Raw genomic sequence first — 25,487 nt, forward strand, 5'->3', positions numbered from 1 at the left:
TTAAGATGTGTTTTGAATGATACTTTTGTAATTATAAGGAGGGATATGATAGAGGTCTATAAAATCATGATTGGTGTGGAGAAAGTAAATAATGAAAAGTGATTTATTTGCTCTTATAACACCAGGATCAGGGGTCACCAAATGAAATTAATAGGTAGCAGGTTTAACACAAACAAAAGGAAGTTTTTCTTCACTCAGCACAGTGTCAACCTGTGGAACTCATTGCCAGAGGATTTCGTGAAGGACAATACTTTAACAGAGTTAAGAAAAGAGCTAGATAAATTCATGGAGGACAGGTCCATCGATGGCTATTAGGCAAGATGGGCAGGGATGGTGTCCCTATTATCTGTTTGGCAGAACCTGGGAATGGGCATCAGAGGATGGATCACTTGATGATTACCTGTTCATTCCCTCTGGAGCAGCTGGCACTGGCCACTGCCAGAGGACAAGATGCTGAGCTTGATGAAATTTTTTGTCTGATCCCCTATGGCTGTTCTTTAATTGAGTTTTTTTTAGAATATAAAATGAAAGCAACCTGGATTGAATGTGTAAGTTTTGTCCTTAGTACATGGGAGGCAAAGGATCTTATTTTAATTTACCCTAAATCATAGAACTGGAAAGAACTTCAAGAGCTCATCCAGCCCAGTCCCCTGCACTCATGGTAGGTAGGACCAAAAATTCCCTTTTAATCTACCTTGATAGCATAAAGGGGGTTTGTATGTAGGGCCACTTTTAGGTTACTTTACACTTCCAGAGCAATGTGCCTGTAAAGAAGAAACAGGCCCAATATATGCATTTCGTTATAGACACTCTGGAGTATCTTACTGAGATTAGCAAACCTAGTAGCCAATGAAGAGCTGTTCCCTACTGTGTATCTGGTCTGGTCTCCATGCAATAATTAGGTCAATGTATCTCTGGTGCTCAGGGTGTGAAAATGCCCATCAACCCCCTGGTGTAGATGCAGTTAGGTCAATGGAAGAGTGCTTCTGTTAACCTAGCTACTGTTGATCGAGAAGGTGGATTTCCTAGAGCAACAGAAAACTCCCTTCTATTGCAGTAGGAAGTGTCCATATTACGGCACTACAGAAGTTTAGTTACAGCACGATAGCTGTGTTGATACAGAATCATGGAAGATAAGGATTAGAAAAGTCTCCAGGAGGTCATCGAGTCCAACCCCCTGCTCAAAGCAGGACCAATCCCAACTAAATCATCCCAGCCAGGGCTTTGTCAAGCCGAGACTTAAAAACCACTAAGGATGGAGATTCCACCACCTCCCTAGGTAACCCATTCCAGTGCTTCACCACCCTCCTAGTGAAATAGTTTTTCCTAATATCCAACCTAGACCTCCCAGACTGTTGCTTCTTGTTCCATCATCTGAAATTAGACTGGCTTCATCCTCTTTGGAACCCCCCCTTCAGGTAGTTGAAGGTTACTATCAAATCCCCCTTCATTCTTTTCTTCTACAAACTAAATAAGCCCAGTTTCCTGAGCCTCCCCTCATAAGCCCCAGATCCCTCAACATTTTCATTGCCCTCTGCTGGATTCTCCAATGTGTTCACATTCTTTCTGTAGGGGAGGGCCTAAAACTTTTCTCAGTACTCCAGATGTAGCCTCCTAAGTGCCGAATTGAGGACAATAATCACTTCCTCGGTCTGCTCCAGTCATGTAAGTTACCCCATCAAGTCTTTCTTATTCCAATCACATCATAGTTCCTTTACTGTTCCAGGACTTCCAATTCTTCATGTTTCTCGGGCTTCTTGTGTTCATGTATAAACACAAACATAACTAGCAGATTACCTTACTTTCTCAGTATGTACGCTGTACTTTATGGCTGTATCTAGACTGGCAAGTTGTTCTGCAAAAGCAGCTGCTTTTGCGGAAAAACTTGCCAGCTGTCTACATTGGCCGCTTGAATTTCCGCAAGAACACTGACGATCTCATGTAAGATTGTCAGTGTTCTTGCGGAAATGCCATGCTGCTCCCGTTCGGGCAAAAGCCCTCTTGCACAAATACTTTTGCGCAAGAGGGCCAGTGCAGACAATGCGGTATTATTTTGCGCAAAAAAACCCCGATTGCAAAAATGGCGATCGGGGCTTTCTTGCGCAAAACCACATCTAGATTGGCATGGATGCTTTTCCGCAAAAAGTGCTTTTGCGGAAAAGTGTCTGTGCCAATCTAGACATTCTTTTCCGCAAATGCTTTTAACAGAAAAACTTTTCCGTTAAAAGCATTTGTGGAAAATCATTCCAGTCTAGACGCAGCCAGTCATTTTAAATGTTAAAGTTTCATTTCCTTCCTTTTGAAAATTATTCCACAATCTTTCATGATTTTTTTTTTTACCGGAGGGGGGGAGAGATAAAATTTTTTCCTTTATTTGAGAACCTGGAAAAATGTTACTAAAAAGTTTTCAGTAAAATAATACAGGTTTTTCAGTTCAGTTTTAGGTAATTTTTAAAACAAGAATTTGGTTACCAAAAATGTCATATAAAAAGCAACCATTTTTTATTTTTTTGGTTACATTTTTTGTTCAAAATTTTTTTTGTGTAAAATTGCAAAAAACATAATTTTTTATGAAATTTCTCATAAAATAATTGGCATTGTCCAGTCAGACTTATTTGTTAATTCTTTCAACATTCCTGCTAGACCTGACCAATTTCTTCACATTTTTCTGCTTTTAAGGGACATAGAGCTTAACACGGAATTCCAGAGGCATTTTGGGAGAATTACTTCCCTTTTCAGTGATGATATGCTCCTGTTGGGGCATCCCATATATGGCAGTGGTCATCATGAAACAGATAGTGTATGTGCTGTGACTCTGTGGTTATTTCTTGTTATGCAACAACAACGTGATTTGGAAGAGGGAGTACAGTCCTTACAGTCAGGAGGTCCCAAAGTCATGGGAAAGTTAGTATTAACCAAGGTTAGCCATTTAAACTGACTCTTTCTTCTTCAGGTGATATGGTGTTTAGTGACCACCACCTTCCATTTTTTACAATCGTGGCAGAATCACAAAGCTTCTCCTCTCTTTTGGGTGCCAGTCCATCAGATGATCTTACTGATGGAACTGGATCCCTTTCTTGCCCTTCCTGATTTGCCTAAAATCTTGCCTGATACAGGTTGAACCTCTCTACTCTGTCACTCCCTGGTCTGGCAACATCTGTGGCCCAACATGATTTTAGTTAGCTGGATGTCCATTTATCACGGGTGTGGCCAAGTTTTTTGCAGTCCCGTAAAGTTTGTTTACAGCCACCGGTCCTGGTTCTCAATGTTCTGTGATGTTATTTAGTACTAATTTACCCCTAAATGTCTTCTAAGACTTCAGTAAGCAATGGAAATGTTGATAATGCTGCTAGACAATATTGACCTCCTGTGGTTCGGCAAATTCTGTGGTTTGGCGCCAGGATACCAGACTAGAGAGGTTCAACTTGTAGTATGAATGCTGGATTGAGTTGCTCTGCAATTGGTGGGCAATGTGTCTGCAGAGGGATGCTCTTCTCTATCTGAAGCTCTTAAGTAAATGTGCTTTTAAAAAATGTATCCATTTTATCAGTTCATCATTTTTACTATACAAAATGTATATCAAACCCCATACCTGATTTGCTGGTATCAGGCCTGGTCTCTCTTGGCATGACTAGTAGAAGCATTTTGGTTTAAGTTGTTTTAAGTTGGAAGATTTTTTTTTTAGGTAAAAAAAATTGATTTATCCCCTTAGGTTAAATATTATTATTATTATTTATTATTATTATTATTATTATTAACAACAAATAAAATAAACTTCTTTCTTAGACATTCCTCCTTGAAAGGGAAGGTTCTTTAAACTGAGTTCTTCTATTTGATGCAGCATTTCACTAAGAGGATAAGTGGGATCTGACACTATATTTTACAGCTGAGATCAATATTGCTTTATTTTTCGCCCCCTATTCTGGCATGCTGAGAAGCTAGCAGAAAGTCTGGGCATGTGATCAGTTTTATAAATGAGACTAGGGATGTGGCTGGTGAATTAATGATACAGGAAACATGCTGCAATTGCTGCTGTCCATCCATAGGAGATGTATACCTTTTGTCAGACATAATCAGGATGGGAAGAATTTTTGAAAAATGACCAGATCGGTTAGATTCCAGAGGAAGTGACGACTCCAGCGTAATTTAAGACCTTCTGAAAATCTCACCCAATACTTTACAATTGACTGGCTTACATGTTCAGAGTTGGGTACCTACAGTGAGGACTTTATTTAAGCACTTATATTTGTGTAGCCTGATATTTCACATGACACCGCCATATACTGTTGAAATCAGTGGGAACTGCAGGTATTCCAGATTGCTGAAAATCAAGCAATTTATATTTAGATGATTAAACATGAATGTAGTTGTTTAATTTTAGGAACCCTCCCCCATTTGAAAAAAATAGTAACAGCACTAACATTTTCCATGTTTGAAGGATTACGACAACATTAAAGAATCCATCTAAACATTCAGCATCATCGCACACAACTTCTGATTTTCCAATTTTTCACACTGATAGTATACAACAGATTGCTTCAGGAATTGTGTGCTAGAAATAAGGTGAAGTAAGGTTAATAATGTGGTATAAGTCAAATTTATCTAAGTAATAAAACACGTGTTTAACAAATAATCCACAAAATAATCTCTCCATATCAGATCTCTCAATTCTTGTCCTCAAAGGAAACTTGTACAACATCTTCAAAAGATAAGCCTAGAAACTTAAGTTCATAACTCTCTGGACACCTGTAATTGTGGGCTCAACAGAGAAACTGCCTTTATGGTTCATTAAAAAAATATGTAACTTATTCTCCGTTGTTCTATGACTGCAGAAGTGTTAATTTCCCACTTCATTTTAACAGGTCTCCTGCAGCATGTATGAACCCTATCTTGTCCCATCTTGAATTTAGCTCTGTCACTGAATTTCTTTTTCCAGAGGTGAAGAAGAGCTTTGTGCAGCTGAAAAGCTTGTTCTTTTCATTAACAAAGGTTGGTCTATTGAAAGATTTCAGAGTAGCTGCATTAGTCTGTTTCTGCAGAAGCAACAAGCAATCCAGTGGCACCTTAAAGATTAACAAATGTATATGCCTTCATAAAATTGTTAGTTTTTAAGGTACCACCTGATTCCTTGTTGTTTCTATCTCACCTAGTTTGTCTTTCACTCATCATTGGAGACATGAGTAGTCCCACTGAGTTAAGCTCATGTTTATTCAGCCAAGCATATAAGAATGGATTTAATAATCTGCTTAATGTGATGCACATGTCTTTAGTTCGGACTAACTGTTATATCTCATTCCATGAGGAGTAACAGTTAATCCGAACTAAGGATTTAGTTTGGATTAACTTTAAACTGCCGCTTGTAGCCGTGGGCAGTTCATTTGAACTAAGGGGGATTTAAAAATGGCAGCCATTCGGGAACATGCAAATAAAGCCCGGGATATTTAAATCTTGGGCTTCATTTGCAACTCCGGTTGCCTGATTTGCCTACCTAGTTCGAATTAACGAGCTAGTGTAGATATACCCTTGGAGGGGCTTCTCCCGCTCCAGGTCAATGGACACCCACTCCGCCCCACTAGCTCAGTTTTCCCAGGGGAATAAGCGATGCTGGGGCTTCTGTCTCTGGTCACTTCCTATTTACACTCAACACATCCTGGGCTCAGGCCTATGATCAGGCTGGGCCCACAGTCACTGTGTTCTGTCCTGGGGCTCAAGCCAGGGCGGCACCAACAGTTAATAGAGCTACTGGCCCAGGCCCTAGTTCAGGGCAGGGCAGCAATCAAACAGTTAATCCACGTCAGTCACTAAGCCCAAGCCCTGGTTCACGGTGGGGCAGCACACCAACAAATCAATAGTCTATATGTAAGCCCCCGAACTTAGCGCTGGGCGGAGCAGACAGGCAAACACACTCAGATTCCTTTGCTCGAGCGGGGGTCCGGAAAAGGCAGGCTGTTGGCCAGGAACAGCCGAGGGGGGAGACTGCCACCCAGGAATTGGGTGGCAGGGGGGACGCAGGCCTGCCCACTCCGCTGCATCTCAGCCCAGGGCCCTAACAACAGCGGAGCAGTCTGTTGCTGGGTCAGCAGGGATCTGACTCTTACCCAGACAAACTACTTATGGCTATCCCTGGGCCGCTTCCATTCTCCCCCTGGGCACATACCTGGATCCAGTGTAGGCATACTGTGCTTTGCAGGGCTGGAACCTCAGTCAAGGTGAGCTGTCTCTCTAGGCCATAGTCCACCTGTGGGCCCTGCGGTCTGGGCCAGTCTTCAGCATCCCTCAGGTCCAACTCCCAGCCGGGGAGTGCAGGGGAGGCTCCTGGTTCCTCCAGAGGCTGGGGCCAGACTGGCTTCTCGGGCTGGTCTTTTATAGTTCTGGCCCCACCTCCTGGCTTCTGGTCAGGTGATGTGTTGGGATCGAGGGCTGCCCACCACGGCTCTAGGAAGAGCTCCTCTACCTCCATGTCAGTGGGTGGCCATTCCGCTCCACTACACACCCTCGCTGCAACTTGAGACCGTTGCTCCTTGTTCTGCCATCCGTCACCACTGAGAACATCCTCTTTCCATCCTCTTTGGAACTTCCCTTTGGGAAGTTGAAGGCTGCTATCAAATCCCCCCTCACTCTTCTCTTCTGCAGACTAAACAAGCCCAAATCCCTCAGTCTCTCCTCATAGGTCATGTGCTCCAGTCTCCTCCTCATTTTTGTTGTCCTCTGCTGGACCCTCTCCAATGCATCCACATCCTTTCTGTAATGGGGGGTCTGGAACCGGACTCAGTACTCCATATGTGGCCTCACCAGAGCCAAATAAAGGGGAATAGTGGCTTCTCTAGAAAGGCTGGAAATGCTCCTCCTAATGCATCTTAATATGCCATTCTATGATTAGCTTTCTTGGCTACAAGGGCACACTGTTAACTCATATCTAGCTTCGCATCCACTGTTATTCCCAAGTCCTTTTCTGTTGTACTGTTGCTTAGCCAGTTAGTCCTCAGCCTGTAACAGTGCTTGGGATTCTTCCATCCCAAGTGCAGGACTCTGCACTTATTCTTGTTGAACATCATCAAATTTCTTTGCCCCAATCCTCCAATTTGTCTAGGTCACTCTGGACCTCATCCCTACCCCCAACGTATCTACCTCTCCACCTAGCTTAGTGTCATCCACAAACTTGAGGAGGGTGCAATCCATCCTCTCATCCACGTCATTAATAAAGATGTTGAACAAAACTGGCCCCAGAACCTATCCTTGGGGCACTCTGCTTGAAACCAACCTCCACCAGACATTGAGCTGTTGATCACTACCCATTGAGCCTGACAATCTAGCCATCTTTCTATCCACTTTACAGTCCATTTATCCAATCCATACTTCCTTAACTTGCTGGCAAGAATATTGTGGGAAACTATCAAAAACTTTGCTAAAGTCAAGGTATATTACATCCACTGACTTCCCCATGTCAACAGAACCAGTTGCCTCATCATAGAAGCTAATCAGATTGGTCAGACATGACTTGTCCTTGGTGAATCCATGTTACTATTCCTGATCACTTAACTCACCTCAAATTGTTTCAAAATGGATTCCTTGAGGAGTCCTTCCATGATTTTTCCGGGGTTCATACATAGAGCTGACATTATGTTTGAGGTGTTTAATGTGGTTAGTACGCAGAGGATCTGCTCCTTACTATTAATCCAGAAGGGAGTTAATTATTATCATCCCTTTTTTGCAAATGGAGAAACTGAGTCATAATGAGGTTAGATGACTTGCTGAAAACCATAGTGTGAAGTGCCAACTAAAGCTTTCAGTTCATTGCATCTGACAAAGTGAGCTGCCGCCCACGAAATCTTATGCCCTAATAAATGTTATTAAGGTGCCACAGGACTTTTTGTTGTTTTTGCTGAAACAGACTAAAATGACTATCGCTCTGAAAGAGAGCCAGGATTGGGGATTTCTTTGAGCCTAGCTTCATGATTGAGTTCACTTTAATATACTGCTTTAGTGTTAATTTCATCCCTGGTTGACCTGTAGTAACGCAGTGCTGTGCTGTTCCAGGTTCAGTATTTAAATACATTTCTAGTAATTAGTTTAGTTTAGTAGCCTATTTTATTCCCTCTTTATCCACATCTTCATTTTGGGTCTAAAATATCTGATTGTCCCTTTAACTCTGGAACTATTGCTTCAAATCTCAAGATTTGTTTTGCTGACCTGAGCTCAGTTAATTATTCAAAATAAATTTAAATAATTAAGGAGCTCTACAGAGTCATCTATTTTTCAGTACTGTTGAGTGTTTGTGGTTCAGTCCTTTTGGTGAAGAAGAACTTTGATAAATCGCAGCATCTTTGTAATCAGTATCTGCCTGTCTTCAAAAAGCACATCTACCTGTTTCTATCAGTGATACCCGGTCATTAAACAGGTGTTTTCCCCACTGCTGGTATTTCAATTGTGTGCTATGTTTAAAAAAAATGCTAGCAAAAAACCAGAGAACAGGCTGCAGGAATTCTCTGGGAACAGATCTTTTCATGGGCCTGCAGAGACACGCATTGGCATTCTCTGAGGATGCATCTACACTGCGCTGTAGCTCAAAATAAGATACACAATTTGAGAAATCTTATTTTGATCTTATTTCAAAATAGCTTATTTTGTACTTTAGTGCTGTCTACACAGTGCCAAATTTGGGAATAACCCGCTATTCCAAAACATCCATTGTTTCTCGTGGAATGAGGTTACGTGAACGTCGGAATAGTGAGCACGTTATATTTTGAAATAAACGGCTTGCTGCAAAGATGCGGGATAGCTATTTCGGGATACTTTGGTATCCCGAAATAGCGTTATAGCGTAGATGTAGTCTGAGGGACTATCCAGCACCTATCCTAGATCTTTATGGAGAGTCCTCCCGGGAATCAGTGGCTTGGAGGGAACAGAGTCTAGGGAAATCATAGAGTTGGAAGAGACCTCAGTAGGTCATCAAGTCCAGCCCCCTGCTAGAAGCAGGACCAACCCCAACTAAATCATCCCAGCTAGGGCTTTGTCAAGACTTAAAAACGTCTAGGGATGGAGATTCCACCACCTCCCTGGGGAAACCCATTCCAGTGCTTCACCACCTTCCTAGTGAAATAGTTTTTTCCTAATATGCAACCTAGACCCCCCCACTGTAACCTGAAACCATTGGTCCTTATTCTGTCATCTGTTACTACTGAGAGCAGCCTCTCTCCATCCTCTTTGGAACTAGGGATGTTAGATAGCATGTAATTGAATAGTGAACCTCACACATCAAATATTAGCAGTGACACGACTAGAGTGCTCCTGGCTCCAGTCCCAGGGAAACTCACTTTCACTCTGCGCTGCTGCCTCTCTCACTTAGAGGCAGCAGTGTGGGGTGGCCGGTGGGAGCTGGTCCGTTAGGGGAGCCAGTTTAAAAAACAGCTCACTGCACAAACCAGCTTCATGTGGCACCCTACACCGCTGCCTCTGATGCAGAGGGAGCAGCATGGGGTGGCAGCAGCCCCTGTCCATAGGGGGCCTGATCTCCCCACAGACAGAGGCTGATCTGGCATGGAGTAGCCTCTGTCCACTGTGAGCTCAGATTCCTTCCCCCCACTAGACAGGGACTGCTGCGGTGGAGCAGCCTCTGTCTGAAGCGTGTAGTCAACAGGATTAACCGATAAGCCTAGGCTTAATTGTGTAGTCATCTACATGTTGACATTCTACTGGATGCAATTCCCTTCGAAAGTCAGCACTGAAATCTCAGAGGTACTTCTGAAACTGCAACCTATAGTTTTTAATTAATTTGCCCTACAATGTCATAGCACTTTGCTGTCTGTATTTTATCCCACCTACTGCCTGCTTTCTTTATTATTAAGCTCTGTAAAGTGGTTTTGGATGCAGTTTGTATAAAATTTTTTTGACCAAACAAAGGCACATTGCATCAAGTAGGAGAGGCACTATATAAAACCACATTTTACTGTGTGGATTGGTTAGTTAGGGTATATCTACTCTAGCACCCTAGTTCAAACTATGGATGCAAATGTAGGCGGCCGAAATTGCTAATGAAGCAGGGATTTAAATATCCTATGCTTCATTAGCATGATCTCGCCGGCGCATTACTCCGGTCAACAGCTGTTTCGAAAGTGAAAGTGCGCGCCAGGATGCATTAGTTTGAACCAAACCCCTTGTCCTCCAAAAAGTCCTCATTTTTGAGGAGTTACGTTAGTTCAAACCAAGGGTTTGGTTCGAACTAACATGTCCCGGTGTGCACTTTCACTTTTGAAACAGCTGTTGATCGGAGTAACACGCTGGCGAGATCATGATAATGAAGCACGGGATATTTAAATCTCCACTTCATTAGCAATTTTAGTCGCCTACATTTGCATCCCTCATTTGAACGAGGGTGCTAGTGTAGACGTACCCTTAGTTTTAGTGTTGACAGTTGCTACATATCTCTAGTTTATAATGTCTTCGAATCATAGAACACTAGAACTGGAAGGGACCTCAAGAGGTCATCTTGTCCAGTCCCCTGCCCTCATGGCAGGACCCAGTACCATCTAGACCATCCCTGACAGATGTCTATCTAATCTGCTTTTACACCTGCTTTTACTGTCCCTGGGTTGTCCTGCAAAATGTAATTGGTGCTATTGCAGGATCAGGGTTTGGAGGAAATTTCTTTTAAGTGAAGTCAGCAGTTGTGAAAAGTACCAGATTGATAGCCTTGCAAAAAGACAAGGTGGGTGAAGTAATGTCTTTTACTGAACCATCTTCTGCTGGTGAGTCATGCTTTTGAGCTACATAGAGATCTTCAGAACCTGAGAAAGAAGTCTGTCTAGTTCAAAATCATCCCTCTCATCAACAGATGTGCATCCAATAAAAGATTTTATCTCATGACTTTTTTGCTCTCATATGCTGTGACTCACATCACTATAACAACATTGCATACAGGCCTGTAGAATGACATTTTACTCTACTTATCTTTCAAGCATGAAGTATGACACCATCAGGAGCAAAGTATAACATATTCACAATATTCTTCTGCTATGGATTCTTCCAGTGGTTGGATTATTCATTGCAAATGAAACTCCTGCCACTTCTCACTCTTTTTTCTGTCTGCAAATAGTTTGCAATCCCCTCCTGATTTCTTCAAATGTATTTGAGTTATTCATAAGTACTCACTAGATAGTTCGGACACTCTTCCCCTCTCCCCCCTCCCCACCTGTGGGTTTCTTCATAAACTCTTTGCTTCCCAAACTCTGCTTCAAGAGTTTTTCTGTTTATAATCTCTATTGTGTAAGTAGTCTTCTGGTGTTTTATTTCTGCTCTCTGACTGGATGACAAATGTGCCCAGTGTAATTTTCTCTTTCAATAATCTCGTGATACAATTCAAGAAACTCTTGACATTTCTGAATATTTTTTACAAACGTATGATGACTGTCTGAATACTCTAAAGCAAGGTACTTATCATGTGTATAATAGGGAGCCTACACGATCAATTTATATTACAGGAGTCACCAAATGAAATTAATAGGATTAAAATAAACCAAAAGAAAGTATTTCCTCACACAATGTCAATCTTTGGAACTTCTTGCCAGAGGATTTGTGAAGGCCAGGACTATAACACAATTCCAGAAAGAACTAGATAAATTCATGGAGGATATGCCCATCAATGGCTATTATTTAGGATGGATAGGGATGGTGTACTTAGCCTCTATTTATGAGAAACTGAGACTAGGCGATAGGGAATGTATCACTTGATGATTGCCTGTTTTCTTCAAACCCACAGAGGCCTCTTTCAGAAGACAGGATATTGGGCTAGATGGACCATTGATCTGACTCATGTGACAGGTTGAGTCACATAGGCTGTGTCTAGACTACATGCCTCTGTTGGCAGAGGCATGTAGATTAGACACATAGGCAAAGGCAAATGAAGCCGCGATTTAAATGATCGCAGCTTCATTTACATTTACATGGCTGCCGCGCTGAGCCGACAAACAGCTGATCAGCTGTTTGTCGGCTCGTGCGCTAGTCTGGACGCTCCCCCTATCGACATCAAAGCCCTTTGTCGGCAGCCCCGTTATTTCTCGTGGGATGAGGTTTACCGGGGCTGCCGACAAAGGGCTTTGATGTCGACAGGGGGAACGTCCAGACTAGCGCGCGAGCCGACAAACAGCTGATCAGCTGTTTGTCGGCTCAGCGCGGCAGCCATGTAAATGTAAATGAAGCCGCGATCATTTAAATCGCGGCTTCATTTGCCTTTGCTGAACAAACAAATCTACATGGCTCCGTCGACGGAGCCATGTAGTCTAGACATACCCATAGATCGCCGGAGGCTACACCTACACTGCACGCTTCTTGCGCAAGAACTTTTTGTGGACTTTTTGCCATGTGCTTTTGCGTATGAGATGTGCTTTTGTGCAAGAGAACATCTACACTGCCATGGACACTCTTACGCAAGAAAGCCATTAGAGCACTTGTGCTTTTTCCAGTAAGGGTTTCTTGCTCAAGAAACCCCTAGTGTCCATCCACACACGCCTTTTTGTGCAAGAGCTCTTGTGCAAAAAGGCTTATTCCTCGTGGAAAGAGGAGTAACTCATGCAAAAAGCCCTGTCTTCTGACGATCTTCAATACTTTTTCTTGCACAAAAATGCGCTTGTAGATTGGACACTCCATGAGTTTTTGCACAAAAACAGCGGTCTTAAAAAGTTTAAGAAACACTGCACTAAATAGACAAGGGAAAGGAAGCATTATCAGGCCACATTTTACAGAGAGTTAAGTGACATGTCCAAGTCTTGTAGAAAGTAACAGAGGCAGGGGCTGAGCCTAGTTTTCTGGAGTCCCACTACATTTTCCTAACCACAGGAGCCACCTTTCCAAAGCTTTGAACAGATTTGTTTTTTATTATTATTATTTTGTGAGTTCTCTTCCATATTTGAATGGGGTGCATTCACCTCTCACAAGCAACCCCCGATCAAGTGTTCTTCCATTTTTTTTTTCATTTTCTCCACTCATGGTGCCACCTGTCAACCCCCTGCACTTGTCAGGCAGGTCTTCAGAGATGTAGCCCTCTGGCCACGCCACACTCTGTCCATGCTCTTGCATTGCACAGTTCAACAGGGGACCTGTTTCAGTGCCCTCAGTAACATCTCCTTATCTTCAGACTTATCCCTGGGCTTGGTTCTCAGTCAGTCCAACAAGGTGTATCGTGGTATCCTAGTTTGAACTGTCTCTCAGTCCCTTCCGGGTTCTCTCAGATTGTCACTGCTCCAGGACACTTTCCCTGAAGGCAATGTCTTCAACCTCTTTGGGCCTTTCTGGCTCCCAATGGATCACTAACAAAGTTCATTTCCTCTTCTGGGGTGCATCCAAGTCCAAACCACTTCCCCCACAGTTGTTGGGGGTACCAGGCCCATCCATTACTCCAGCCCTCCACCGTCAGTCCCTATAGTTAACAGCTGTCCACAACACCCTTTTAAATAAACTGTATCACTGCTACAATCCCCTGGTCTCATGACCCCAGCACATTCTTCACCCTTACCTCATGGCCTTGTTCTGGTTGAGCCCCATCTGCTAACTTAGAGCATCTTCTACCATCAGTGAGAACACTGCTCTGTCCAAGGTCCTGCAGCTCCCTCAACCAGCCAGCCCACTGTTCTTACGTCTCTTGCTCTAGCAAGGAACTGAACACTCTGTCACCCGGCAGCTCTTTTTATACTAGCCTGCCAGGCATTGATTATCTGTTCTCTGCAGCCCTTGCTGGATGCCTCTCTGCAACCACTTGAGATTACTTGAAAGACTTCTCTGCTTCTCTCTCGGATACAGTGAGGTGGGACCCTCAGGCCTCCAGAACCAATCTACCCCATCACATATATCTTATCATGTTGTGTTTCTTTCTTCATCTGCTGTTCTCCAATGATATCCATTCAAGTGCCTGCTAGTCCATTTTCCCCATCAGCACTTTAGAAGGGAAGGTTAATAATTAGCATGCTATTAAAAAACATTAGCCTTAAAAAATAAAGTACAAACAGGGTCAAAGGATTGCTTAATGCAGGGCTACTAAACTTTGGAAGCCCCAGGGTCCACAATGATACTCACGGCACTTGCCAAGGGCCGCACCTTATGTGTGGTTGCATATGCATGCAAACATATATGCAAATATATGCAAATAGCTTCTTGAATACAGAGATTAAGCCTTAAACCGCAGCACCGGACTCAAACATGGCCAGCATGAGCCAGTCAGAACCTCTCAGGCTCTGCCCACAAGACCAAGCAGACAACACTTCCCACAATGCCCTGGGGCTACCAGCACCTCCTTGCTGGTGGCTAGAAATACTGACACTCTGAATCTGTCTGTTGTAGTCAACCCATCTGCTTGCATCTTTCAATGCTCACCCCACCTGGGAGATGCTTCGCTATTGTGGAGCATGTTCCCAGTGCAGGCCATATTCAAAGGATCCCACCCACGTGCCATGTGTTGAGCCCCGCGTAAACCCAAACCTCACCGCAGGCTGCAAACAAACGGGCTGCAGGCTGCATGTGGCCCGTGGGCCACGTGTTGAGTAGCCCTGGCTTGATGGGTCAATTCCTATAATGAATAATGCTTGGGTAGAATGAAGGAATCTTTGACTTCAAACAGTGGCCAGTTCTGGGTGTGCAATCCAGACCTGCAGAATCCAAGCAGCTACTACTCTGCAACTCTTTAGAGCTACTGCTAAAAGGGAGTGGGATGGATCCCTAGCTAGCCAACGGCTCTGCCCACAATATACTGATGGGGGAGATGTTCAGCCCCACTGATTGGCTCGAATGCACTATTTAAGCCAGAAGGCAGCCCAGGAAGATGTCTGAGCAAGTAGGTGAATTTATAGCTGACTGTCACTTTGGACTCTGCATCCTTGCTTGCATCTAGAGTCCTGCCTTCCACCCTGTTCCTGGTGTCTGCCATCCTTATCCCAGATATCCATCTGCTGCTGGTTCCTGTTTACCTGTCTAGCTCCAGGTCCTACCTCTGATCCTTGTCCTGACCTCTGACTCTGGCTATGACCCTCCTGTTCTGGTGTCTGGCTCCTGACTCCTATGGTTAGGCGAGATTGGTACTTACAGTAGCCCAGGCTGGAAACATGAATTGTCCCATTCATACACACAGAAGGCACACGTAGATAGTCATTTACATTTAGGACTCAATTTCCTAGAATGCTAGTATAAATATGTTGACTTCAGTGCAGTTACTCCTGACTCCCTCAAAGGAAGTGAGAAAAAAATCACACCCATAGATAGTGGGCTCCCAGAAAACAAAAGAGTAAACTGAGAAGGAAGCTTCCTTTAAAATAATTTGAAAATGATTTATTGGATGCAACATCTACCCTTGGTGATTTCTGGTATTATTACTTTTCTTTAGTACAACCAGGGAGGACAGTAACTCGCTGTGGGCTAATGGTAAATTATGATCTATTGCAAAGGAGTGAAGGAAAATGTATCATAGGAGGTTGAATATGTGCCACCTGCTCTCCCTGATGCTGTTTCATGTGTCAGATCTCATTGGACAAGTCTGTTCAAATGTCTGCTGGAGAAAAGGGAATGCAAAAAGTTGGAGCAAATGTCCTCTAGCAAAGAAAGAAGGGCAAAGTAGGGAAGGCATTGGACTGAAAGAGATTGGTGACTGTGGACTTTAACGTATGTTCACTTATGAGACCAAGGGCCTGGAGGTCAGCAGGCTGTTCCCGTGCTTGGTGTGTGGTATAAAGGAAGGGGGAGGGGACTGTAACTTTGCCTCTGTCAAGCCTCAAATTTGCTTCCTTTGAAATCAATGGAAGATTTGTCATTGACAGCAGCAGGCCCAGTGTTTGGGTCTATGTCTCTTTTTACTGTTCCACTTTGGGATACTTCTAGGGTCTATCTAGTCTGGCACCCTCAAGATCTGACAAGATAATTTTCCAGACCATGGGAAGTCCATATTGTCTAGCAGTATTACCAGCACTTCCACAACTTACTGGGCTGTTAGAGGACATTTAGGGGTAAATTAGAGCTAAATAACAGCACAGAACACTGAGTACTAGGTTTGGTGGCTGTAAACAAACTTTATGGGACTACGGGAAAGTTGGCCACACACATGACAAGTAGATGTCCAACTAACTAAAATAATTCTGGATGATAGATGTTTCCAGACCAGAGAGTTCTGGACTAGAGAGGTTCAGCCTGTGCTCTGAGGATTAGTAAGTAAGTGTATTAAGTGGAGCTTAACATTTTTTTTTGTTCTAGAAAAAAGGAAGACTTTTTGTGTTTAAAATTTTATGATTTTGCCCCACATTTTGGACAAAAGGTTTTCAGTGCATTTTTTTTAAATAATTTTTTGTCTACATATGTGTCATCATTTTAAATGTTTGCTCACTCCTCATTCTGTCAGGGTATGTCTACACTACCCCGCTAGTTCGAACTAGCGGGGTAATGTATGCATACCGCACTTGCTAATGAAGCCCGGGATTTGAATTTCCCGGGCTTCATTAGCATAAAGCCGGCTCCACGAGGTGTACAGATAGTTCGGAATAACTACGTAGTTCGAACTATCTAGCCCGTGCTGCGTGTAGCCGCGCGGCACAGGGTTCGCACTAGCCGGCTTTTAAAAATGGTGGAGCAGGCTTTATGCTAATGAAGCCCGGGAAATTCAAATCCCGGGCTTCATTAGCAAGTGCGGTATGCATACATTACCCCGTTAGTTTGAACTAGCGGGGTAGTGTAGACATACCCTCACTTATTTACTCACCTACAGTGGGAAAAGTGAGAAAAAATAAAATAACTAAAAAAAGTGAGAGCAGGAGATATATTTTCCTTACTTGAGATGGAAATGGTTTGAAAGTTTTTCTTCAAAAGTTCATTAACAAAAAAGATAAAAAAGTCATTGTCCAAAAATGCCATTGCTGAATGACAAAAATGCCACCGTCAATGAAACCTTATTTTTCAGCTATAACACAAAAGCAGCACCTTTTAGTAAAGTAAAAATAGCTATCAGGTCTTTAGGTACCTTGGGCTCCACTGAAGTCAATGGCAAAATGCCCGTTGATTTTAAGGGGGCACAACTTTCCCATTGCCTTTATACAGAGCCTTTCACCAAGCATTTCAGAGTTGATCATCTGCATTTCCTTAGGCCTGGTTTACTCTAAAAAGTTAGGCCAACCCAGCTATTTCTCTAGAAGGATGGTGAAGCACTGGAATAGATTCCCTAGAGAGGTGGTGGAATCTCCATCCCTAGAGGTTTTTAAGTCCTAGCTTGACAAAGCCCTGGCTGGGATAATTTAGTTGGGATTGGTCTTGCTTTAGCAGGGAATTGGACCCAATGACTGCCTGAGGTCTCTTTCAGCCTTAGGATTCTATGATTCTGTGTCTCTCAGGGGGTGTGAAATTCTACACTTTTGACCAATGTAGTTGAGCCAACCTAATCCCTAAAGTAGAAAGTGTGAGATGGATGGAATAATTCTTCTGTCTCAGTTAGGTGGCTAGCTGTAGGTATTGTCTACCCTGAAGCACTATAGTAACACAACCGCTGAAATATTTCACGTGTAGAGATGCCCTTATGTGTCATCATCAGAGAGATACTTGTACTAAAACCATATTCCCAGCATTTCGTTGAGTTAGTTTCAACTCATTAAGACGTATCCACATTAAGGTTCTGTCTAGGTAAGGATCCATGTTATAGGGTTTGAGACAGGATTCCAAGACCAATTTGGGGAGGTGGTTTAATCAAGACATAAAGGCAGTGCCTCGCTTCATCTTAATAGATATTCATCAACATACTGTTTAAGACATGTTCAGTTCCTGGCAGGCTTATTCCAGTCAGAGACTTTTTGAAAATGGGTTTAAAAGCCAGAATGATCAAGATATTTGTTAGGTACCATATCTGGTGCATTTCACCTGGAAGGATCCCTGAACACTTATGTGCAGCCATCTTCTGTGCTGAACACGACAACCCGTCAGTAGCACACCTCTACATTGTACAACAGTTAAGGACAGGAAGCAAAGAAGCAGATGATATAACATGGAAACTTATGAGGAATTCAGATTGTTTGAATAGACTAGTGTAGATTGGGATATGGCGAGACCTTTTCCGTATAAATGTGTAAAACAAAAACATTCAAAAAAATTCAGAAAAACAACAAAAATTACATAGCACTTCAATATCATTAACAACTAAGTATTTTTAATGATACCCTAAAAAAGACCTGATTTTTCCAGCTTGGGAGAAATCCCTACTAACATGAATATATTGGCCATGGTACACTCACTTTCATGCATGTGCACAAGGCTTTCACTTGCCACAAATATTCTTTTGAATGAACAATTTCACTTTTTCAAATATTTGCAGGATATGAAATCAACAGAGTGTGAAAACCATAAATTTGTTGATTTTATTAATCCAAACAAACGATCACACGCTTTTGTAGCATTAGCCGAGCCACTGCTACAGCTGCAAGTCTGTGCATGACTGCGGCAAAGGCTATATCTACACTTAGAGTAGGCCTATGATGTCGGAGAAAATTAATGAAAGATAATCAATGTGAATTGTGTAGCTAGAATCAACATACCTTGCACCGATTTTCTGGGGTGGCCTCATGGTGGGAGGTTGATAGAAGAAATGCTGTCATTGAGTTCCCTTACTCCTCATGACAGTGAGGAATACTAGCACTGACAGGATTCCTCTCAGTGTGTGATTTAGCAGGTCTTTACTAGATCTGCTAAATTTAGCCCTGGTGGATCAATCACCAGAACATCAATCCTCCACAAGTGGAGATGTGGCCTTCAACTGCTACAGTGGCACATCTGTAGTACTTCGGTGTTGATACTCACTATGGAAACAGGAAGGGTTCTTCCATTGAAGTAGTTAATCCACCTCTTTAAGCGGCAGTAGCTAAGTTATTGGAAAATTTCTTCCAACCAAGCACTATCTACACTGAGGGTTAGTTCGGTTTAATTATATTAGTCAGAGGTGTAGGCCCCTGAGCAACATAACTGGGTCAAAGTAACTTGTGTAGTATATTCCTCTGAATGACTATCCAGTATTTTTTAAGTACCTAGCTAATGTGATTTGTTGAGTCTTGCTTTGTGACTGATGACTACCCAGTTCGTTTCTTCATGCTTCATTCCTAGGCTGGGTACCAGAAATAGTGTTCACCCACCTGAAGTCAGCAGCTTGCATTAATGACACTAAGTTAGACCTAGAGGAGCCTGTAAACTGGCAGCCTGGAGATGAAGTTATTGTGAGTGGAACCGGTCCTGGAGATATGCATAGGCAGGAGGAAATAGTCACAGTCAAGGCGGTGAACAACACTGAAATTTACCTTGGATCACCTCTGAGGTTAGTGGGCTTTGGGAGATCCACAACACTGATAGCTAACTTAGGGCTTGTCTACACAGGGAATTATTCTTGATTAACTAGATGGTCTTATTCCAGAATAAGAGTTAATCTGGAGTAGTTAAACTGCTTTAAATTCACACCGTATATTAGTACAGATTATTTTTCATGTATAGAAAAAAAATTAGCAAGACCAGGTCTGCCCTAAAGGGGAAGGTCAACTTAAAATACGCAACTCCAGCTATGTTAATCATGTAGATGGAGTTGAAGTATCTTAAATCATGTCGCCCTGTCCACATAGCAGTAGATCGAGGGAGAAAATGCTCACCGTTGGCTTCTCTTATGTATCGCGAGGAGGACCCCTCTCAGTTCGAATTAGCGGGTCTTCACTTGACTCGGTAAATCAAACCCCGGAAGATCTCCTGTGGCAGCATCGATCTTCTGTGTAGTGTAGACGTGGCCTAAAGCATAAGAATCAGGGTGAAGAATTGCAGCAATTCCAATATAAAATGATGACAGTTTATAAATACCTTTCCTTGTGAAGTTTTACAGAAGCTGTGACTTCACCCTGTAATGGTACATTGCAGTGTGCATCAAGAGCAAACCAAAAATCAGCTAGTGGCCTTCGCACAATCTGAAGAGAACTTTTTTATAGCAGTTAAACCTTAAAAACTGTTATGGAAAAACTCTACGAGCTCAGGCACAAAATCAGCGTCTCACCCTTATTATGGTAATGAACACTCCTCACAAAAAAACCTGATGATATTTTACTGTACCCACTTAAAGTCAACCAGAGTCTTTCCATACTCCCAACCCCTTTCATAATTCATAGGGATGGACTCAGTGCTAGACCCGGGTACTTAAACTAGTTTGGACCCAGCTCTGAATTCTGAAGTTTCCATCTCTGAGTTGAAGGATGAGTCGCTCCTTCCTGTAAATGTTCTTACATCTTTCATTATGCTTTGTCTAGGTACCCTCACAGTGGTGGAGAGGAGTGGGTGCATGGACGGCGCCTTGCTTCGAATGCTGTAGTGGCATTGCTTAGCCGGAGAATTGTTGTCCGAGGGAACATCACTGGTGAGAGGGTGTCTCACCTAAGGAAATGTGCTGAAGCAGGTGTAACCGGAGGTAAGAAGGTTCTGTGGCTAGAGACCTGTTTGGAGGTAAAGAAAGAAATAAAAGCAATATTGCTACTTTGGTATCACATCGTGGCATCTATTATTTTGTTAGAAATCTTTCCTAACAGAATAAAATTGAAGCCCCCTGTGCTCTAGGAAACTGAATTTATCTTTTCAGACATTGTTTGATATGGAGGTATGAACTCTTAGGAGTGGGATGGAATTTCCTTCTTCTCCCTCAGATGTGTTATCCTCTCTTGTTTTTGCGAGCTATTTTGGAATCTTTCCCCCCTTTTAAAAATGAGCCTAAAGGAGTACAAAAGAAGATATATTTTGAAAATAAGCTTTCCATGTACATATTATTTGAAATGTTTGATTGTGTTTAAATTGTGTTTAATTTTCAGTGACTTAAAATCTCACAACTCTTGGGCATAGAAGACTGGGATGTTATAAGTGCGTTTGGACAACCTGATCAAATAAAGAAAATTGGTCTGATTTTCTCTCACATACAATGGTTTTGTGCCTATATAACTCCACTAGCTTCCAGGGATGGGTTCCTCATTCACCCACAGGTTCCTGGGTAATGAAGAGCAGAATCACACATGGTGCCTTTAATTTGGGGTGCGAATTAGGACTGCTGACTGCTCACACTTTCCTTTTAAAAAATAATTTGCTGGTGCAGACCTATGGATTTACCATCCATGAATATTGTCACTGAAGTGCACTAGTAGAGGGAGGGGAGGCAGTGGTTTTATTTGTGTTATAGTGTAGCTTTGGTTGTCAGAGGTGTAACAGGAAGTTGAGCGGGTTGGGTGTCACCTCAGGAGTGGCTCACAACTATGAGGGTGTATCTAGACAAAAGGGTTTTGTCGACAAAAGAGGACTTTTGTCGACAAAGCTACACCTGCGTCTACACTACCGCCAAATTCTGTCGACATAACATCGACAGAACTCGGCAGTTTTGTCGACAGTGGTAAACCTCATTCTATGAGGAATAATGCCTTTTGTTGACAGAGTTCTGTCGACAGAAGGTGTTATTGCATCTACGCTATCCTTTGCGTCTACACTCTCATGTCGACAAAGCGGCTTGCTTTGTCGACAGAACTGGATGTAGTCTTGACGCTCTTTGTCGGCAGAAGCTTTGGTGACAGTATCTGTCGACAAAGCCTTTGTCAGTAAAAGCCTGTAGTCTAGACATACTCTGAGGCTATGTCTAGACTGCAGGCTTCTTTCGAAAGAGGCTCTTTCGAAAGCATCTTTCAAAAGAGCCTCTTTCAAAAGATCGCGTCTAGACTGCAGGCGGATCTTTCGAAAGAGAAATCCGCTTTTTCGAAAGAGAGCACCCAGCGAGTCTGGATGCTCTCTTTCTAAGACGGATTCTTTACATTGAAGAACGCCTTCCTTCGAAAGAGGAACTTTCGAAGGAAGGCGTTCTTCCTCGTGAAACGAGGTTTACCGCCATCGAAAGAAAAGCCGCGTTCTTTCGAAATAATTTCGAAAGAACGCGGCTTGAGTCTGGACGCAGGGGAAGTTTTTTCGGGAAAAGGCTACTTTTCCCGAAAAAACCCCTGAGTCTGGACACGGCCTTAGTGCCTACCTCCTGGCAGACTGTCAGAAAGCCAGGCACCCCCCACTTCAGTTGGCGGTTTGCTCTGTAGTTAGATATCACGAAACCAGTAACAAATGTGAACTCCTGGCTCACTTATGCCAGTCTTACCATAGAGTCAGAGACAGTCTCCTGGGACTCTCCAGACTGTCTTGCCACCCAGACAAACTGAATATAGGGATAAAAGGTCATTTGAACCAAAAATCACATTACACATCAGTTTCAGAGGGGAAACCATGTTATTCTGTTTCAGCAAAAACAAGGAGTCCTGCACTACCTTAAAGACTAACAAATTAATTAAGACATAAGCTTTTGTGGACTGGAGCCCACTTCATCAGATGCATTAACTGTATGTTTGGATTCCCTCCCTTTTGCCTGAGGCAGGAATTATTTTTGCTCAGTTCAAACTTTTCCCACCTCAAGTGGAAAAGTACCAGATCCAAAGTGGGTTTCAGCACCAGGTGGTCTGGCTACATGTCCTTCTAGGACTAACCACAGTTTGGGCTTTCAGAAAAAATAAAACCATTCACGAGCTGTTGGCTTGATCATTGAGCCATTAAGTTCCCCCACCCCTAGCATCACTAATAGCCCTGATAGCACATTTTGAATAATAAAAAGAGCCACAGATTATATTTCTAACTTCATACACAAAAATGATACATGCACAAAAATAGGATATACACAGTCTGCAGATTGTAACATTAACATTGATGTGTCACATGAGGTATTTTGTTTACCACAACTTTGATTTATGCATATTCATAAGCCAATTTTCATAAAGTATGGGGGGCATGAGAAGTGACACTGCCCATGTGGGCTTTTCTTTTGAGGACAGAGAGAGGAATACATTTTGATTTCTGATCACCACACATAGTAGTCACTTGCTTTGAAATTAGCACTTTTCTGTTACAGTTTTTTCTTGTTTGATGGCTTATTTGTGGGTTACTTAGGGTACGTCTACACCGCACAGATATTTTGGGGTACTGGAGGTATCCCGAAATAGCTATCCCATGTTTACACAAGCCGTCCATTATTTCAAAATACTATTCTAAATAAGGGGTGCGCTATTTCATCATCCCAGTAAGCCTCGTTGCATGAGGGATAAGCAATGGCTCGAAATAGAACATTATTTCAAAATTTGGCACTGTGTAAATGCATAGCGCAAACCGCGTATCTTATTTCGAGGTTAGGGTGCTGTGTAGACGCACACGTAGTTACAGGGGTATGGTAAACACAATGTAAATGTTTGATACTGTAACCCAAACACCTGGGCTTTGTCTACACTGGTGCAATCTTTTGCCAGAAATATGCAAATGAAGCTAAGCGTGGAATATCACCGAGCCTCATCTGCATATCTAATGAGCCGCCATTTTTGTGGAAGAGGCTCTTGCGCAAGAAAAACCCTCTTGCACAATGTCGTTATTCCTGAAAATAATCAGCATAATGGCATTGCACAAGAGGGTTTTTCTGGCGCAAGAAGGGGCAGTGTAGATGCTCCTTCTTGCGCAAGAGCCTCTTCCACAAAAATGATGACTCATTAGATATGCAAATGAGGCCTGGCGATATTCCACGCTTAGGCTCATTTGCACATATCTGGTGCAAAATCGCACCAGTGTAGACATAGCCCTGGTGTGGTTACTGAGCAATGCAAGTGGCACCTAGACCACAGCAACAGTTAAGATCAAGAGACCTCTACAGCATGGACTGGGAGCCAGCTGGCTTTTAGCTCATTCTACGTCAGAGATCCCAGGTTCAAAGCCACCCAGTGGCGGTTACACTACTATCTGGATACGGATAAGTAAAAAGAATGCAACTTAACATCCCAGTAGTTTTCATGAAGTTTAACCACCAAGTGCACTCTTCTCCATTTAGTTCTATGCTAATACATATGTGATTTGCCCTGATGTTCTGGCACGAGCTGGCATCTGGACTGCCAGGATCACAGCTGGATTTTGTTGTTAATGTTCTTTCTTAAAAATAAAAATAAATTAGCGCTGTTGAAAAGTGAGCAGACAGTGTTGGAGACTGAAATTCTCTCTGCAGCCTCAGAACAGGTGCAGCTTGGGCAGTGGGAATACAAATCTCCATATGCTACCTACCTGTGTACTTAACATTTGACCTGAAAAGCCATAGGGCAGGAGCGGGGAACCTAAGGCCTAGGTGCAGATGCAGATGCAGCCCCTGGGTTGCCTGGATCGGGACCCTAAGACTTAGGGTCTTCTCCAGTATTGGGGAGCCAGTGCTGGCACTCCAGCGCCCCTCAGTCTCTCCACAACTCCCAGCCCCCAATTGATTTTTCTGAGAGTCGGCAGCTCCCAACCCAAAAGAGGTTCCTCACTCCTGCCATAGGGGTAAGGTGATTGTTCATACTCGATGCCCATTTAAATACTCTCTAACCTCTCAACAAGAGAGAGATCTGATCTAAGTGGCAGCCACAGATCCTTGCTTCCATCTTGGACCGTGTGCAAGTTACTACTTAACTTCTGTGTCTTCATTTTCCACTTGCCCGGTGGGAGCGATAGTCCTTCCTTACACCTCTGAGAGGTACTGTGAAGAGCTACTATTCATAAAGAATTCTGAAGTGTTATCATTGCAGTTTAATTCAAATACTCCCGTGCCCAATCACCTTTTCAGGAGTCTGACCCAAAGTAAATCAATGTCAAATTCATCTTTCCCATGCACGGATCTATTTAAACCTGAACAGAAGGAGCTTACCGAAGCATAAAATGATTTCAGCTTCCTGCAGGTTTCAATATACGCCCTTCTAAAAAGGAGCAGCTCTCGTTCATGGAAAGCCATGGCTTAGCACTTTGCATGGGGCGCGGAGTCACGGTGCCGCTGACAGACTCTCTGTGCTGTATTTCAGATGCCTCAGTCTGCCTGTACAAGAGGAGTGAGAGGATGGTAGGATCCCGGGATATGGGGGCTGTTGTCATTGCTCAGGCTTTCCAGGGGGAGGACAGTCACGTCCGTTTGGAAGGCGTTCAATTCCAGCACATGGGCCAAGCGTTCAAGCAGCATCAGAGTGCACTGACCATTGCCGGGGATGCCCGTATGACTGGTGAGAGAGTGGCTGCGGCCTGTGCCTACTATTGGGAAACCTACGTTCAATTACCTGCTCTGCCACCAACTTTCTCTGTGACCTCAGGCACATCACTTAGCCTGTCCGGGCTTCACCACCTCATCTGTACAATGCAGACAATAGCCCTTTCCCACCTCTCAGGAGTATTGTCAGGGTAGATACACTAAAGACTGTGAAGTGCTATACGTTCAAGTGATGAAAATGGTTATGTAAGAAATAGGTGCCATTTAGTATTATTATAGATTGTAAATGGGTCAAAGAAATACCATGAATCGAGCACCCACTGCCTAAATTTAGGGCATGTTTTTTTCAAAATCCACATTCCAAAGCAAACTGGATTTTGTTGTTAGAGGCCTCTCTCCATGCTCTGTG

General features: G+C 43.1%; 1 protein-coding gene across 15 annotated transcripts in view; it reads left to right on the forward strand.

Annotated features, from left to right (window-relative positions):
- The window catches only part of PKHD1 (PKHD1 ciliary IPT domain containing fibrocystin/polyductin), a 417,767-nt gene that overhangs the window by 173,231 nt on the left and 219,049 nt on the right, over positions 1–25,487 (forward strand). For 14 of the 15 annotated variants that reach the window (XR_012902469.1, XM_075923353.1, XM_075923339.1 and 11 more), the window contains 3 exons: positions 19,105–19,312; positions 20,280–20,437; positions 24,900–25,094. Coding sequence is in view for 14 of the 15 variants with exons in the window: in XM_075923353.1 (XP_075779468.1) it covers positions 19,105–19,312; positions 20,280–20,437; positions 24,900–25,094 (561 nt within the window). In the remaining variant the exon portion in view is untranslated. The remainder of the gene's footprint in view (positions 1–19,104; positions 19,313–20,279; positions 20,438–24,899; positions 25,095–25,487) is intronic. The other variant, XM_075923350.1, reaches the window with a different exon arrangement.

This window comes from Pelodiscus sinensis, chromosome 3 (genome assembly GCF_049634645.1).
Source record: "Pelodiscus sinensis isolate JC-2024 chromosome 3, ASM4963464v1, whole genome shotgun sequence".
Classification (NCBI taxonomy): domain Eukaryota; kingdom Metazoa; phylum Chordata; order Testudines; family Trionychidae; genus Pelodiscus; species Pelodiscus sinensis.